Below are 17232 nucleotides of genomic sequence, written 5' to 3' on the forward strand. Positions count from 1 at the left end.
GGTTTGTGATGTTGCCTAACTTATTCCTGTTTCTCTGTGTTTCCTGTGGGCTGACGGTTAGATCTGAGTACTTGATTGGGTTCTGGTGGAGAACTTTTTTTAAGTGGATGATGCCATGCTCCTCATTACATCGAATCCAGAAGTATGCTTGTCCCAATGTTAGTAATGACAGTTGATCAGGAAGTTCAGCTTTTCATTGCTGTGACCAAAACACCTGATCAGAAAAACTTAAGAGGAGGAAAAGTTCATTGGGGCTCATGGTTTCAGAGGTTCAGTCCATGGTCAGCCAACTCCATTGCTCTGGGCCCAAGGTGAAGCAGAATGTCAGGCCAGAAGGGCATGGTGGAGGAAAGCTGCTCAACTCATGGTAGCCAAGAAGCAGAAAGAGAAAGGGAGGGGCCGGGGCATACCTCCAGAAACCTTCCTCCTCCAGCCTTGCCCCTGCTGCCTACAGCAGCCACTCAGCACGGTAGTTCTTCTAAAGTATTTATCCAGGATTAATCCACTAATTAGGTTACAGTTCTCATAATCTAATCACTGCACCTCTGAAAATTCCTGCATTAATACAAGAGCTTTTGGGGGCACTTCATAGCCAAATCACAGCAGTCACATGCTTATCCAGATCCCTATATTCCTTAAGTAAATTAATTTTTCATTAGAGATGACAAAGTGATAATTTTCTATCATTCCTTGTATATTTAAAAAGTGACACTTTTCTAAACATGGATGGATCTTGAAAACATGCTAAGTGAAATAAGTCAGTCACAGAACAACACATACTGCATGATTCCACTTATGTGAGGTATTTAAAATAGACTTGCAGAAGTAGAAAATAGAATGGTGGTTGCCAGGGGATGGGGGGAGAGAAACGGGAAGTTTGTTTAGTGGGTGTAACGTTACAGTCACACAAGATGAGAAAGTTCTGGAGATCTGCTGTACAACATAGGGCCTGTTGTTAACAGTGCCATGTTGTGCACTTAAAAATTAACAGGGTAGGCATTACATCAAGTATTATTACCAAAAGGTGGCAGGATTTGTCTTCATCATTTAGTTAGCTTCTACCAGAAAGCCAGGATTATGCATAATTTTCCAATAGTTATCAATTATCAGAATATAAAAGGTGGCTTAATATCACGTTTCCTCATACTCGGTGTGAGTGTGCATGTGTGTATACCTTTTAAAAACATTTTCAACATTTCTGAAATCAGCCTGTGGCTTGTACTCAGTGATGTCTTGTGCAAGTTGTTGGCCGGGCAGCCGTTTTGACACCAGTGCACACATGAGCTGTACTTCTGCCTTAGACCTTGAATTGATCGTTTCTTTGAGGATGCCTATTCCTTTTGGTGGATAATGATATTTAGAAATCAAAACTGGTCAGCTAGGGGTGCTTAAAGTTACTAGAGTGTCATTGCTTTTATGCTCTTTGAGTAGAACCCAAGTTCATAGTGATTGCTACAGTTTAAAATAGAACTTTAATATCCCCCAAAAACCCACGTATTGAAGGCTTGTGCTGAGCCAGAAACTTCTGGGAAGTGGTGGAACCTTTAGGAGCCCGGGCTAGTGGAAGAAAGGTCATGGGGACCTGCCCTCGAAGGAGATGTTGGTACCTTGGCCCTCTTCTTCCTCTCTCTGCTTCCTGGCTGCCATGAGGTGACAGACCTCCTCTGCCATAAACCACCCATGATGCACTGTGCCATCTCGGGCTCAGAGCCACAGGGCCAAGCAACCATGGGCCAAAACTTCTGAAATCATAAGCCCGATGAAGCCTTTCTTCTTTGTAAGTAGATTATCTCAGGTATGTGTCACTGTGATATTTATACTTCAAATTTAACAGAACAGGATTTTTACTTAATTTTTAAATTGTTATGCTTAACATCTCCTTTATCCTTAATATGTTAGTTCCTAACTCAGGAACCTTTAAGCACCCTATATAATATTGAATATACTAAAACAAAAACTATATGAACGTGAGATATTGGGGCGTCAGAGTGTGCGTAGTATATACACACCAGTTTCATACTAGATATCCCTCATTGTCAGATTTCTTCACAGATCTTCCCCCGACACAGACACATACTGGGGCAAGGGATGCAGTGAAAAGAAGCATGCTGTTGAGACACTCCTTGTTTTGCCTTGTAAACTGCTACAAGTGGCTTTGGTTTCGTTTGGCTCTTGGAGCGTGTCTGCCCTGTGTGTCTCACTGGCCCTCCCAGAGAAACCCGACCAGCCGGTTTCCAGGTTGGCTTGGTTTAGGATCCTCTTTTCGTCTGTTCCAGTTGCTGGTTTGGAGTTGCCAAGATTTAGTTTGCATCTTCTCCTTGAAAATTCCCTTTCTCTGCCCTTAACCCTAGGAGTTTTGAGTTTTTCTAATGTGGGGCAGAGGGTAGTCACCAAAAGCTATATTAGGTTCTAGTTCCAGTGTAAGACCCTGTAGTCAATTCATAACTTTGCATTTTCTCCAGACAATAGAAACTGGAACAGAGCCCAGAAGTTCTGGCATGTTCTTCTATTCTATTTTCTGTATACCATGTGGTCTCCTAGCACCTATAAAGAGCTTCAGACTACTACCCCAACACCCACGACTTCACACTGTCTTTCCCTAAACCCCAGTCTCTCCCAGCCTCTCCCCTCCTCCACTCTTCACTAGCAGACATCTGTAAAATCTGTTTTATGGTTCAAAAAATGTAAATTTGGAGCAGGTAGCTTTTAACTCTTTAGTTGAAACCATTCATTCTTTCAGTGTTAAAGCCCTAGTACCTTACATCTCATCTAATCCTCTATAATTCTATCATGTGTAAATATTATTTCAACTGCTTTAAGGCTTACAAAGGTTGTGCAACTTGTCCGTAGTCACACAGTTTGTTTGTCAGAGCCTAAACAATAGCAACCTATTGAGTTCATATTATGTGCCAAAAACTGTGCTAATAAACCCTTTATGTATTTTACACATGAAGGCATGAGGATTAGAGAGGTTGGAACATAATGCATTACGGCTGCCCAGGTCTCTGTCTGCAAGATCTGTGTTTGTTCTTCTGTGCCCCATTAACAGTTACATAATGGATTGTGACCCATGCCTGATAGTGCTTTGTGTATAAAGTGCTCTGAGCGAGTCCAGTAGGGCATCACAGAAAGGACAGCACTTAAACTAGGCCTTAAGAGATGAGTTTCTCCAAAGGGAGAAATAAAGGAAGGCACTGTTGTCAGTGAGAAAACATTTAAAGACACAGGGATACTGTGCAGGAGCCTTGGTGGCCAAGGCAGAATGCAAGGTCAGCAGGTTTGTAGAGATGCCTGAATGGCAGGGACCTGAGGACAGAGCTCTGGAGTTGGTGGTGGTGGTCTTTCTTTTATCTAGTGTGGAGTTGTCAGTGGTAAGTTGTGTGAGCAGATTTCTGTTTGGAGAGCATAACTGGTGATGTTGGATAGGATGACTTTAGGAGGGAGGGGACCAGTTAGGAGACCATGGTAATAACTCAAGTAAAGACTGTCCAAGGGCAATGGGGAGGAACGAAGTGCCTTCATGAGCAGATCATCTGCTGGGTTGTACACATTGCTAACCATTAAAAAAAAAAAAACAAAAAAAACCCCCTCAGGAATACAAGTGAAGTCAGTTTAAACTTGCTCTTACTCTGTTCTTAGTGTTGGTAATAATGTATACACCTTTATCTTATGTCTGTGTACGAACGTGTATGTGATTGTATATGCATATTACACACGCTATACTGAGAGTCTGAATCTCCTTCTACTTAAGATACCTTAGAAATCATTTTCTCAGTATATTTGGAGCCTTCTAATTTTAGCTACTTAATATTTTATTATATGGGTATGCCATAATATTTTTAACCAGTTCTTAGTAATGAACATTTAGTTCTTTCTGATATTTTCCTGTTACAAATGATGATACAGTAAATATTCTCATACTCTTATTTAATACATATGCAAGTATAACCAAACTCTAGAAATAAATTTTTTTAAATAAATTATTTGAAGTTGCTGAGTCAGATTTTGCATTTCTAGTTTTAACATATTGCTAAATTCCACACTACTTGTTTCCTATAACCTTGCCAACACAGTGAGTTATCTGAAAGGAGAAAATTATCTTATTGTAGTTTCATGTGTGTTTGAACCATTTGCTTTCTCCAAGATTCTTTTTTTTTTTTAATCCTTTTTTTCCCCCAAGTTTTTCTTATACTATTGACCTTATTTAGCTGTCGTAGCTCTTGATGTATTAAGGAAACCCGGTGCAGTGATGTTCACCTGTAATCGCAGGGATTCAGGAGGCTGAGGCAGGAGGGATTGCAAGTTCAAGACCAGCCTGGGTAACTTTGTGAGATCCTTTCCCAAAATGAAAAGGACTGGGGATACAGCTCAGTGGTAGAACACCCCTGGGTTCAATCCCCAGAACCACATACAAAGAAAAAAAGCGGGGGGTGAGGATAATATTAAGGAAATTATCCTTTGAGGGTTTGGGGGAGTGGGGAAGGGAGAAGAGCTCTCTGGGGCCCTTCTTGTAAGGGCACTAATCCTAATCATAAGGACTGCTTTCATTACCTCTCAAAAGCCCCACTCTAATACCATCATATTGGATCAGGCTTCCGCATACGACTTTGGGAGGGCACAGACATTCCACCCATAATGGGTTGTTTCCAGTTTTGACTGTTGCAAATTCTTTTATATGTGTTTTGATATATGTGACCATATTTTTTTTTTAAATATTTATTTACTTGTATGTGGTGCATATTTATTTGTATGAGCGTGCCTCATGCACGCTAGGCAAGCGCTCTACCCCTGAGCCACAATCCCAGCCCCTGACCATGATTTTTTTAATAGACACAATCACAAATTAGAACTCACTGCCTGGTTTGTTTTATTTTTTTAAAAAAGAAAAACAACTATTTTGAAATAATATTACATTTATAGGAGAGTTGCAAAATGGTACAGAAAGTTTCTGTATACTCTTTACATAGCTTCCCTTACATACTTATGGTACATTTATATATTTATTTTTTTTATACTGGGGATTAACCCAGGGATGTTTAACCACTGAGGCACATCCCCAGCCCTTTTTATGTTTTGAAGACAGGGTCTTGCTAAGTTGCTTAAGGCCTCACTAAGTTGTTGAGGCTGGTTTTGAATCCTTCCCCAGCTGCTGGGATTATTATAGGCATGAGCCACTGCACCCAGCTAGAACTTCATTCATTTTTAAGGCTGACTAATATTTCATTAGATGATACATACATTTAATTTATCTGTTCATTTATTGATGGGCACGTGTGGTGTTATCATTTTTTGGTTGTGAATGATGGCTATGAATGCTGGCATTTGTGTCTCTTTTGTAGTCCCTTTGGAGTAGCTTGCTGACCCCTGGTCTAGAGTGTGTACATAGAAGGGGAATCACTGGGTCACACAGTGTGCAACACTCCAGCTTTACTGGGTGTTAGTGAGCTTAATTCCAAAGAGGTTAGTCCACAGTCTTGATGACACTTAGTTTTACCAGATTTCTAAATGTTTGCCCATTTGGCGGGTGTGTAATGATGCTTTATTATGATTTTCTGGTTTCTGAAGGGATTGAATACATTTTCACATGCTTATAAGTCATTTGCGTTTCCTGTTTTGTAACATGCCTATTAATTTTCCTGTTGGTGGCTTGCCTTTCTTAATTGGTGTTGACTAATTGTTATCTTCAAATAATGCTTATTCTTGGTGTTTCTGCAGAACAAATAGTGGAGAAAGATGAAGGTCCTTATTACACTCACCTGGGATCTGGCCCCACGGTAGCCTCCATCCGGGAACTCATGGAGGAGCGGTGAGTGATGCACAGATGTCCTAGAAGAAATGGACGTGTTGACAGAATATGCCTCCTACTAGTCAATGTGCAGAAAGGAAGCCCTCACACCCATGTTGTGGCAGGTCAAATGTGGGGTGCTCACTTCCAGGAAGTCCTGGGTTTCTTTGAATCTGTCGGCCCTCCATATGCCCCCTCATTCCTGAAATATTTTTACTGAAGGAACATGGTTATGTGGGTGTATGTCCTGCAGAGTTTGTTTCCCACAGTCTGAGCTGTTCTTATCACTTTCCTGTGATGTCATTTAACATGCTCTTCCTCTGTAAGTCCTATGGTATGGTAATCAGAGCTAAAAGGCTGATTGGAGTCAGGTTGATTTTTTTTCCCTGTCTTTATTCAAAACTACTTTATAGGTAATATCAATTGATTTCTGAATGAAAACATTTGGACTCATGTCATACAATTATTTAGAAGTCCTGATTCCTTTTTTGGAGGAAAAGTCATTGAGGAAACAGACTATCAGCGTACCAAGGGTGCTCATTGCTAATAGTAGGTTGTTAATTGTTTTTATTTTTACTTAAAAAAAATTTTTTTAAAAACTGTGAATTGAACCTAGGGGTGCTTTACCACTGAACTGCATCCCCAGCCTTTTTTATTTTTTATTTGAGATGGGGTTTTGATAAGATGCTGAGGCTGGTCTCAAGCTATGATCCTCCTGCTTCAGCCTCCCAAAAGTCTGGGATTATGGGCGTACACCACTTCTTTGTTCATTGTTTTTAGGTCATTTCAGTAGAAAAGCCTAAGTTGTATCTGTGAGTTTTTAATTTTTGTTATTTGCTAGGGGTTAAACATCTTGAGTTTATATTGACACTCCCAATTCAAATTCAAGACTATAGAATATTTAATAGTTTTTTTTAATTAACATGCAACTCATGTAGATAGAGTATTTAAATCTATGTACATTTCATAGCAGTTAGTAAATACCAAGTTCCAGTCTGTGGAGAGGTAATGCATCGTGGTGGCTGAGAGCATAGATGCTGGAGCTATTCTGGGTCCAGTCCTGGCCTTGCCACTTACTGCTGAGTCCTTGGTAAGTTGTTCTCCTGTATGACTCAGTTTTCTCAATGACAAAATAGGGATGATGACAGAAGCACATACAGAGTGGGGGTATTGTGAGGATAAACTGAGCTGACGTATGAAAAACAGTGTCTGCTGCAAGCACCACACGGTGGGCAGTCTTTGTCCGCCTCGTGTACTTGTGCACTGATTGCAGTTTCAATAACAAGCATGAGCATTGTAAGTGAAAACAGAGGTGACGTGAACCTGAGCATATGTTTGCTCACACATATACAGCAGTTTTTGTGGAAGACTTGAGCAGCCTAGAGTTTCCACAGGTTTGGGAACCAGATTTTATCTGAGCAGGGGAGCCAAATGAGTCCTGTTGGCATAGTAGGGAACATGATTTTGAGCTGAATTTCTGTAAGGTGAGATGGATGGAAGTCTGCGATCTGCTGTGGTTACTGTTAATTTCTTACATCATCTGGAAACATTTATATTCAAAGTAGATCAAAGACCCAATTGGTAAATTCCAGCCCGATGTGAAGGGCACTTCTGAGCCCATGAGAGCACAACAGATTTAAAACCGTGTGTATTGTGCATGCTTGCTTCCTGTGCCCACAGGCATGCATGCTACAGTTTCTATATTGGAATAAACATCATTTGACCAGTGGGTTTTTTTTTTTTTTAATATTTATTTTTTAGTTGTAGCTGGACACAGTACCTTTATTTATTTATTTTTATGTGGTGCTGAGGATCGACCCCAGGGCCCTGCCTCGCATATGCTAGCGAGCGCTCCACCACTGATCCACGACTCCAGCCCTTGGCCAGTGGTTTTTTTGGTAAGGAATCTCAACATTATCCTTTGCCGAAGGGTAGAGAAATGTACAAGTTTGATCCAATATGGGTATTTGTTTTTTGCTTTGGCTTTTTGGGGGGGCCTAGGGGGTACCACTTTTATGAGATTTCCAGGTAGTTCCCTAAATAACTTCTAGTTATGGAAGAGTACATTTCGAAAATGGATTAAGAGAGAGAGAGATAAAAGTTGAGATTTGTATATTTATTTTTCCCTCTTTGTTTTAAAAGTAACAGCCAACTGTAGATTGTTCAGAATCTGATCCAAGGGAGGAATTCCTCTTAAGACCAGGAATACTTGTCTTTTTCCTCAGCAATTGGTTTATTTTTATCTTAAGGACCTTGTCAATCATGTAACGGATTGCATTTCCATCTTTATGTTGGCTGCTAGTAAGTTTAGAGCCAGATTTTTGTACCCCCACCACTAGGAGAAATGTGATGTCCCTCCTTTGGCCATGGGACCTATTCAGGTTGCTCCTGAGTCCTTTTGATATAACCCTAAAGAGTGTCCGAATGTTTTGATTCTTCTTCATATGACAAAATGTTCCAGACTCATCTCAAAAGTACATGTAAAACCCCGCTGATTGTATTTTCTGTACCAAGTAGCTGTTCTTTTCATCACCTATTATTTTTATCTTAGAGGAATGTTATTAAGATCCTTTCTGGAACAAGGGAGGGGAATGAATGAATGATTCCCTGACTGGGGGCCAAGTTTATGAATCATCTTTGCCATCTCTCTAGAGTTCTTTTCCCTCCACCCTTTCTCTGCAGAACCTTTGAAATTGTCAGGCATTGGCCAAAGTCAAGGAGGGGAAATAAACTGAAATCATCAAAGAGATGATGCTGTTAGTTTCTCTGGTACAGATTTGGAGAAAGGAGAGGGCGGTTGAAAGCAACTCCTTAAAATATCTCAATTTATTTATGGGCTTTATACCTCCTGGGTACCCAGGTCCTCATTGTCATAGATAATTGGAGTCAGTTGTCAAACTCAGATCTGAGAATGGTACGTTGCCCAGAGCCTTGTGTGTTCTATCTGGGAAAGGGATTCCCTGCAGCCTAGTTCATTAAATGCTTGTTCTAGAAATGAAGAACCAAAACTACGCTAGAGAGTCCTCTGAGCTTTGGAGGAATTGATCTCATTAGTGTGGTAGAGCTGACCCTGAAGAAATACAGCATTAGAGCAGTGGTTCTTCAACTTGTGCAGGCATCAGAAGCTCCTAAGGGCTTTTGAAAGCACATTTCACTGGGCCCCACTGAGTTTATGACCTAGCAGGTCTGGGATGTGATGTAAAAGCCTACTTCCCATTCCTACCAAGTTCCCAGGTGATGCCAATGCAGCTGGTCCTGGGACCACCCTTGGAGAACCACTGGCTAAGATTATTAGTTTCTCTTTAGAATAAGGTTCAGCCTGTCCTTGTTGGCTTAGTTTATGGTCTGGGAGTTTATGTAGTAGAAGGGATGTTCCATGCTAGGACAGAAAGTGAGATGTTTAAGAAGAAAGAGTGAAGTAAGAGTTGATTGGTTGTATTTAAACACAAAGAGACACTCAATTCTGTTTTTATTTTATGTATTTATTTTAAAGAAGTGTAACTGTTCAGGCAGTGCTTGGTCTTTTTATTTGATCTCTAATATGAAGCTTGCTGCAGGACGCGTTTCTCACAGGGGTGGTGGGGAGGACCTGGGTGGAAAGCCAGCATCCGTGTCCTTGGCTCACCCTCCTGTGAGGAACATGATAGTCCTACATTTTAGAGAGGTTAGTGTGGTCACCTCGAGTTGTTCTCCCAACAGAGATCCCCAGGACACACAGAGGCCCAGACCCTAAACTTGTGGGTGATTCCTGATAAATGCTAGTTCAACTGAAAGTTGTTCAGGAGCCAAACAAAAGCAGCACTGTGTGATTTTTAACTCATGATCCAGACCACACTATAGAATTCTCAGTGTCCTAACAGAGCCTTCAAATTCTAATGCTGTAATGACCAGAAGCACTTCTCACCCCTTCACTGAGAACTCAGTGGAAGAGACAACATGAAACTCAGAAACCTTCAGTTAGCATTAAAAAAACAACAACAACACCTTTTTGAATTATGAAAATGAAAGAAGACGCTTAAAAAGTCTAAGTACAGAGTGAATAAAACCCTCCAGCAGTTATTCTTCCCAGAATAAGCTTTAAAGGTTTGATGTTTTCCTTTCCATCTTTCTAAACATTTACAAAAATACACATACAGAGAAATTTTGAGCCAAATGGGATCATTTCTACCCACTATTGTACCACTGGGCCCCAACCCCAGGCACTGCATTTATGTGGTTATTTTGAGGTAGTGATTCCTAGAAATGGAGGAGAGGAGATTAAAAAAGTGGTATTTTAATCACTATGATAACATTATGCTTTATTAAATAGTATGTTAAAATGTTTGCTCAAACTGAATTCATTACAGAAATACAAGAAAAGTGTGATTTAGATAGTTATGAAGTAGGTTGGGGTTGTAGCTCTGTGGTAGAGCTTACCTAGCATGTGTGAGGCAATGAGTTCGATCCTCAGCACCACATTAAAAAAAAGAAAGAAAGAAAAAGAAGAGCATACTAGTCAGCTTCAGTAGCACACACCTGTAATCCCAGTGGCTCAGGAGGCTGAGGCAGGAGGATTGTGAGTTCAAAGCCATCCTTAGCAATTTAGTGAGACCCTGTCTCTAAATAAAATATAAAAAGGGTTGGGGATGGAGCTCAGTGGTTAAGTGTCCCTGGGCTCAATCCCTGGTACCAAAAACAAAACATGTTAATTGGTCAAAGAAAAAAAACTAGCCATATGTCTCCTTAGATGTTAAAACTGTGTTGGATAAGAGTTAAATGATTCTTAGAGTTAAAAATTCTTAATAGATCTTTAGTAGGACTCCTCAAAGCAAGGAGTCTTCCCCAGCACCAGCTGACTTCATGTTCAGTAATAAATTACAAGAAACATTTTTGTTGAAGTGGAGAAATACACAAAGGTGTCGGGGCGCATCTGTCATCCCAGCAACTTGGGAGGCTGAGGCTGGAGGACCACAAATTTGAGATCAGAAGCAACTTAGTGAGACAGTGTCTCAAAATAAAAAGGAACTGGGAAAGTAGCTCAGTGGCAAAGTGTCCCTGGATTCACTCTCCAGTACCCAAAAAAAAAAAAAAAAAAAACAAAGATGGCTGTTGGCATGTCAGAAACATGAGGTCAGAGAGACAGAGATTGGAATAGAGGCATCGAGAGTAGAAAGGAAGAGGTGGCAAGTGACCATTATCTGCAGATGTTATATTTTTCCTGAAATTAAAATGAGATGGTTCAGTAAGATGAACCACCACCGCTCCCCTGTGCGCTGTGTTTATCAAGCCTAGGAGGTAGGAACAATTTTCATCTCCATCTTACAGATAAAAAAACTGAGATTTAGAGAAGTCAGTAAGTGGTCATTATAGATGTAGAAAGTGGTAGGACAGGCATTCAAACCCAGTCTGTCTGACTTCCCAGGCTGTAGGTGAACCACTGTTTCTCCCATATAGTTGTGTGGACTTGGATGAGTCACTTCAGCTCTGAGGCCAACTATGATCTTGTCACCTCTGAACATGATATAGTTGATTAGATGGTCTCAGAGACCTGCAGCTCTGCAGAACTGTGTGTGTGGACCAGGGCAGTGGGTGTGTGCGAGAACCAGATGTATTTACTGTCCAGGGGAACCTGAAAGCCAGTGTGTGTGTTTGGAAGGGTCACTTCCCCAGAGGTCAGTTGAGGTGGCTAAAAGAGAAAAGTAAGAGTTTCCCCATTTATTTTCTTTTGTGCATTGGATTTATAAATCACTAATTCTGAGGTGGCTAAGCTAACAGGACAGAGTACAAGTGTCTGTGTTTAGCCTTTGGTTTCAGGACCCTTCTTGGAGGCTCACAGGTAATAATCAGGGATATTCTACTTGACTATCCCTCTGCCCTCGGACAGAGATGGGCCACATGGACAAGAGCAAAGAAGAAGCAGGTGAACCAAAGCCTGGGAACCTGGAGGTAGCCACTGTGTCTCCAGAGCCTCGAAGCATTGAATAACGTTCAAACCTCTCTCCCCTCTCATGCCCCAACAGTAACCAGAAAGCCAAACTGAAGCTCCTGGGGGCCTGCCTTCTTACCATGAGGTGTTTGGCATTCCACTGAGCTAATGGTGGCCTCTGTCTCCTTCTCTAGGTATGGAGAGAAGGGGAAAGCCATCCGGATCGAGAAGGTCATCTACACAGGAAAGGAGGGGAAGAGCTCTCGGGGCTGCCCCATTGCAAAGTGGGTGAGTGTTGAGTCCCTGTAGCCAAACTGTTCTTTGCTCTCCTCACCCCTTCAACTATTAAGAGCAGCTTCCCCACTGGGCAGGGGATGTAGGACACAGGTATGTTGACCATTGGGGGAACTCTGGAGCCAGTGGTTAGGGTCATTTTCCTCCAGCATCAGCTGTTTGTCTTCATGTTGTCTAAATGCCAGCTCCTGGCATCTGGGCTGTCTGAGAACTGTTGAACATTATCTTGGTTCATATGGTCTTTGGTTCAGGGCTACAGGGTAGGAAAAAGTGAGCTGGAATAGCTGTCATTACCCAATGCCGGGCCCCACTGGGGACTCTTCGATTCCTCTGCCCTCTCTGTGTACTCTGGAGTGGCCAGTACTCCTGTCTCTCACTGGAAACTGAAGACTGATCTACTGTAATACAACCTGAGGGACTAGGCTGAACCTCTGAGCAGGGTCATGACTAGCCTTGCAACTGCCCGACTTCTGAGTTGCAGTTTCCTCCCAGGAAGCCTGGGTGTCTCAGCAGGGAGAATGTCACCAACTGAGACCCCGGTTAACCAAAGCAAAATTCTCCTGGTCTTGTCATGGTTGTCCACAGGGAGATATGTCAATAGCAGAGCATCTGTTTCTGCAGAACAAGTTCCCAGGAGCTGCAGCAAGGCCCTTCTAGTCTTGTGAGCTCAGCTGGGGGCTTAGTAAGGGTGCATGTGAAAGATGCTCAGTTTTGGGTGGAAGCTATTTATACTTAGAGATAAGCAAAATAAAGCCATGGAGGCATGAATAATAGAGGTTTAATATGAGAGGCAGATATGGTGCTATAGGAGTTCAGGGATAAGGACCTAGAGTGGCAGAAGGAGTGTTCAGGCTAGGTTTTCCCAAAAGTGGACACGCATGGGGCCATGGGTATTGGCCCATGTTTGGACTGGGGAGCAGGTTAGAAGCATTCCCAAGCAAGAGGGTCAGGTAGGCAAAGGCAGAAAGGCTAGGTGGACAACACATGACTGAGAGAGGGAGGTTGGTAGAATGACCTTGGTCAGCTTTTGTTCATCTGCACACATGCCTGTTGTAACTGTCATGTGCCCCAGGCCCCTGCATCTTTGCATTTAATGAAAATCAAAGGCATCCGAACTTCCAACTACCACATACCTATTTTTAGTCACTATTGTAGAAGTGTATGCAACAAAATAATCTGGAACTACTTAGCACATTCACAGGTATGAGAAACATGTTGTCCCCACCTTCGTGAGAGATGGTTGTTGCAGTGGGAGGTCTGATGTGGCTGATCCAAGGTGAAGGTTCTCTTTCAATAAAACCCATCCATGAAATTACATCAGCCATAGAGTGACAGTTGCACGTTTCTCTTGCTAATTCAACTGATTGTTGAGGAATTCCAACATTTTGGGGAGGAAAGCCTCTCAGGGCACAGGTAGAGGGAGGGATTTTTCCAGCTTCAAAAAAGTTGTCATGTTAAAGATGACAGCTGGCTATGTGGATATTCCTTGTCTGTGTATGTGGGGGGGATGCCAGGGATTAAACTCAGGGGCACTTGGCCATTGAGCCATATCCCCAGCCCTATTTTGTATTTTATTTAGAGACAAGATCTCACTTGAGTTGCTTAGGGCCTCGCTTTTGCTGAGGCTGTCTTTGAACTCTTGATCCTCCTGCTTCAGCCTGTTGAGCCACTGGGATTATAGGCCTGCTATGTGGATATTCTTGAAGGAGAGAATGTGCACTTCTAGAACCTGGAATGGGTGGTAGAGCATTAATTCCTGACCAAGCTTGTATGGCTCTGCCAAGGATTAGGAAGAGCCCGTTTGTTTATTGCAAGAGGGAGACAGAAAGGTACAAAAAAAACCCTCCGTCCTCTTTACTTTGGTCTTCATGGAGATCTCCAAGCCCTGGTGGACATCGTAGGGAATACATAGTGACTATTCCCAGAGTTAAGGAAATTCCCATCTGTGGAGTGAAGATAAAAGAAAAGAAATTATTTCTTATGAGTAGAGCATGTGGGTGTTAAGGCACATTGCGAGTGTGCAGAAAATGTGTTGAATGATCTGAGAACACAATGGGTCAATCCAGGGAGTCCTTGAGTAACCTCTGATCTTGTTCTTTTTGTTTCATTCTTTTTTTTTTTTTTTTTGCAATACTGGGAACTGAACCCAGGGAACAACTCTACCACTGAGCTACATCCCAGTCCTTTTTATTGATTTTTTTTCTTTTGGTTCCAGGGATTGAATCCAAGGGTTCTTAACCACTGAGCCACACCCCCAGCCCTTTTTATTTTCTTTTATTTTAAAACAGAGTGTTCTAGGTTGTTTACGGCTTTGAACCTGCGATCCTCTTGCCTCAGCCTCCGAAGTTGCTGGGATTTCAGGCATGCACCACCACACCCGGCTTATTGTTTATTTTGGGACAGAATCTCACTAAATTGCATAGGCTGGCCTTGAACTTGTGATCCTTCTGCCTCAGCCCCTAAATTGCTGAGATTATAGGCATGTGCCACAGTGCCCAACTGTAATGTCTGATTTTAAGATATCCTATACCAAATATGGAAGATGCCAAACCTGAGAAGGAGGGAGTGCCCAGGGAGCATTCAAAGGCTTAGAATAAACACAAGCACACAGTGAGGACAGCAGACAGTTTTGATAGAAGAACCACAGAGATGCTGGTTGGGCAGGATAAAGCTAGTAGAGATCAGAAGGCAGGTATCTGAAGTCCCATCAGGCATAGTGGAGCAGACTTGACTTGGGAAACCCCAGGAAATGAAATGAAGACCCTCCTCTAGGAGCAGACACTTTGCTTTCTGTTGGGCGTTACACTGCTCTTGGTTCAGTTCTTAGGGATTGCCTGCCTAGAAACGAAGTGAGATATTCATGATGCTTTCACAGAATGTGAACCACCACTTTATAGTGCTCAGTGTTTGTGTGTTCATGTCTTCCATTCACCTTTGACTTTTACACTTTTGTGCATTTCATCCTGCTGGGTTTCTTCATGGGAGTGTGGGCAGGGAGCAACTCCTCTTTTTTGCTTTCCTAGTTTTTTGACCATATCCATAGACCTGTGAGGATGTGGCCAGGGAAAGCTGTCTACTTGTGCTAAGACATTTGTGTGTTTGCCATTGAGGAATCCAGAATGACACAGCTTCCATCACAGCTTTGGCTGCTTGGGTCTTGCTGTGTGCTCTGAGTACATGACCCATGAGTGTGATTAGCCTGTGCGGTGCCCAGGTAGTGAGCAGAGGTTGAACATAGTGCCTCACAAATCTTTGTAACAGGGACCACTGTCATATTAGATTCTACAGATGCGTGTTGATGCCCATGATATTCCCCAGCTCATTCTGCAGAAAGCCAGGTAACTACACAGGAAGTTCAAACACAGTATGTGACTTAGTATCTTATTCATGTGTTACTGGTTTCCAAAATACAATTTAAAAAATAAACATAATTGATGCTTCAGTAGGGAGGAACCATTATTGCCTTGCCTCAAAGCAAGAACCGGACAGAGATGTATTTTGTTCAGCATGCAAAGTATCCCCTAAAAGTTTGAAGGAAATTGTGGTACATGCTACAACATGGATGAACCTTGAGGACATTGCACTTAGTGAAACAAGTCAGTCACAAAAGGACAGATTTTGCTTGGCTTCACTTTTATGAGGTACCTAGAGGTGTCAAATTCATGAGTGGAGCAAATGGAATAGTGCTTGGCAGGGTCTATCAGGTAGGGAAAACAGAGTTATTGTTTGAATAGTTTCAGTTTTGCAAGGTGAAAAGGTTCTGGAGATGGTGATGGTTTGGATATACCCAATTCCACTAAAGTGTACACTTAATGTGGTAAATTTTTTGTATATGTTACCATGACAAAAAAGTTGAATGTGGTATCCACGTTTTAAAAAATCACGTAAAATTGTAAATTTTCATCTTTTTTCCTGCAATAAAGTATCAGAAGAATTGGCTATGCTAGGCCAGGATCCCCCAACTGCAGGCAATTGATGGAGCCGAAACCTTGCTTCCCCCTTTTGATTGGCAGATGCCTTCACACTGCCGTGGTCCCATCACTCCCTGGCCTTGGATCAGGCCCACTTTCCTTGTTAGTGTTATCTGCTTGGCTACCCCTTTCTTCATCTCCTGCCTGGGCATACTGGTGACCATGGCCATCTGCAGCCCAGACATCGACCTCCAGACCTGCAGGCCTGGTGGAAATAACCCCTGAGATCTTCCCAAGTAGCTTGACCTCTGAGAACTCCCAGTTGACATGCCATTCAGCACCACCACTGCTGCCTCCTAAGCCACAAAACTTGGAAGTCACTTAAAGTATTTCCCTGTCCGTCAGCCCCCATAGTCCCAAACTTTTCTCCCCACTAGATCCACTCCTTTGCTAGTTTCCTTCCCGGTTGCTATAGTTCAGGACTGTGTGCATTTTTGCTTTGTTACATTGGTGCCACTTAGCTCCCCTCTGTCTGCCTTCATTCCACCCCTGTTTACAGGCCCTCAACCTTGTATCTCTTCACAGAACTGCTTGGGACCCTTTGGGGAAATTCAGCCATCTTGTTCCCCAGCTCCCAGGATGCTTTGCCCTGATGCATCTTTTTGTGTGTGGAGGGAGGAGATGAAAAAACCTGGATGAGGAACAGCTGAATCCTGAGTTGCAGAGTAGTGTGATGCCCAGGGCCCTTGCTTTTAAATTTTTTAACAGCTTGTTTTGGGTATTTTAGGTATTCTCCCCAATTCCCTCCCTACTCCCCCTTCCCCGGCCCCTGATAACCTGTAATCTGTTTTCTGTCTCTGTGGATCTGACTATTCTAGGCACCTTATTTTAGCAGAACCCTGCCATGTTCATCCTCTGGTGTCTGGCTTATTTCTCTTAGCTGAGTGTTTTCAGGGTTCATCCGAGTTTGTAGCAGGTGTCAGAATTTCATTCCTTTTTATAGCTGAATAATATTCTATTGTACGTATATGCCATACTTTGTTTATCCATTCATCTACTGATAGAAACTTGAGTTGTTTCCTCCTTTGACTGTTGTCAGTGTGCTGCGTTGAACATTTGTGTGCAAGTATCTGCCTGAGTTGCTGCCCCTGATTCCCCAGCATGTACTCCAAGGCGTAGAATTGCTGGATCATATACTAATTCTGCTTTTAGCTTTTTGAGGGACAATGATCTGTTTTCCACTGTGCTAATCCTCTTGCTTTTAACTAAAAACACAGGTATGCTGTATTTTCACTAGAAATGTTTTAGGACAATGTAAAAATTTCTGTGTCTTAGAA

The 17232-nt window shown here is 42.3% G+C and overlaps 1 protein-coding gene across 2 annotated transcripts in view; it reads left to right on the top strand.

Annotated features, from left to right (window-relative positions):
* Nucleotides 1–17232, top strand: part of Tet3 (tet methylcytosine dioxygenase 3) — a 98832-nt gene that overhangs the window by 64440 nt on the left and 17160 nt on the right. For both annotated transcript variants that reach the window (XM_071601738.1, XM_071601737.1), the window contains exons 4-5: nucleotides 5716–5806; nucleotides 11885–11978. In XM_071601738.1, coding sequence (XP_071457839.1) covers nucleotides 5716–5806; nucleotides 11885–11978 — 185 coding nt within the window. The remainder of the gene's footprint in view (nucleotides 1–5715; nucleotides 5807–11884; nucleotides 11979–17232) is intronic.

Source organism: Marmota flaviventris, chromosome 14 (assembly GCF_047511675.1).
Source record: "Marmota flaviventris isolate mMarFla1 chromosome 14, mMarFla1.hap1, whole genome shotgun sequence".
Classification (NCBI taxonomy): domain Eukaryota; kingdom Metazoa; phylum Chordata; class Mammalia; order Rodentia; family Sciuridae; genus Marmota; species Marmota flaviventris.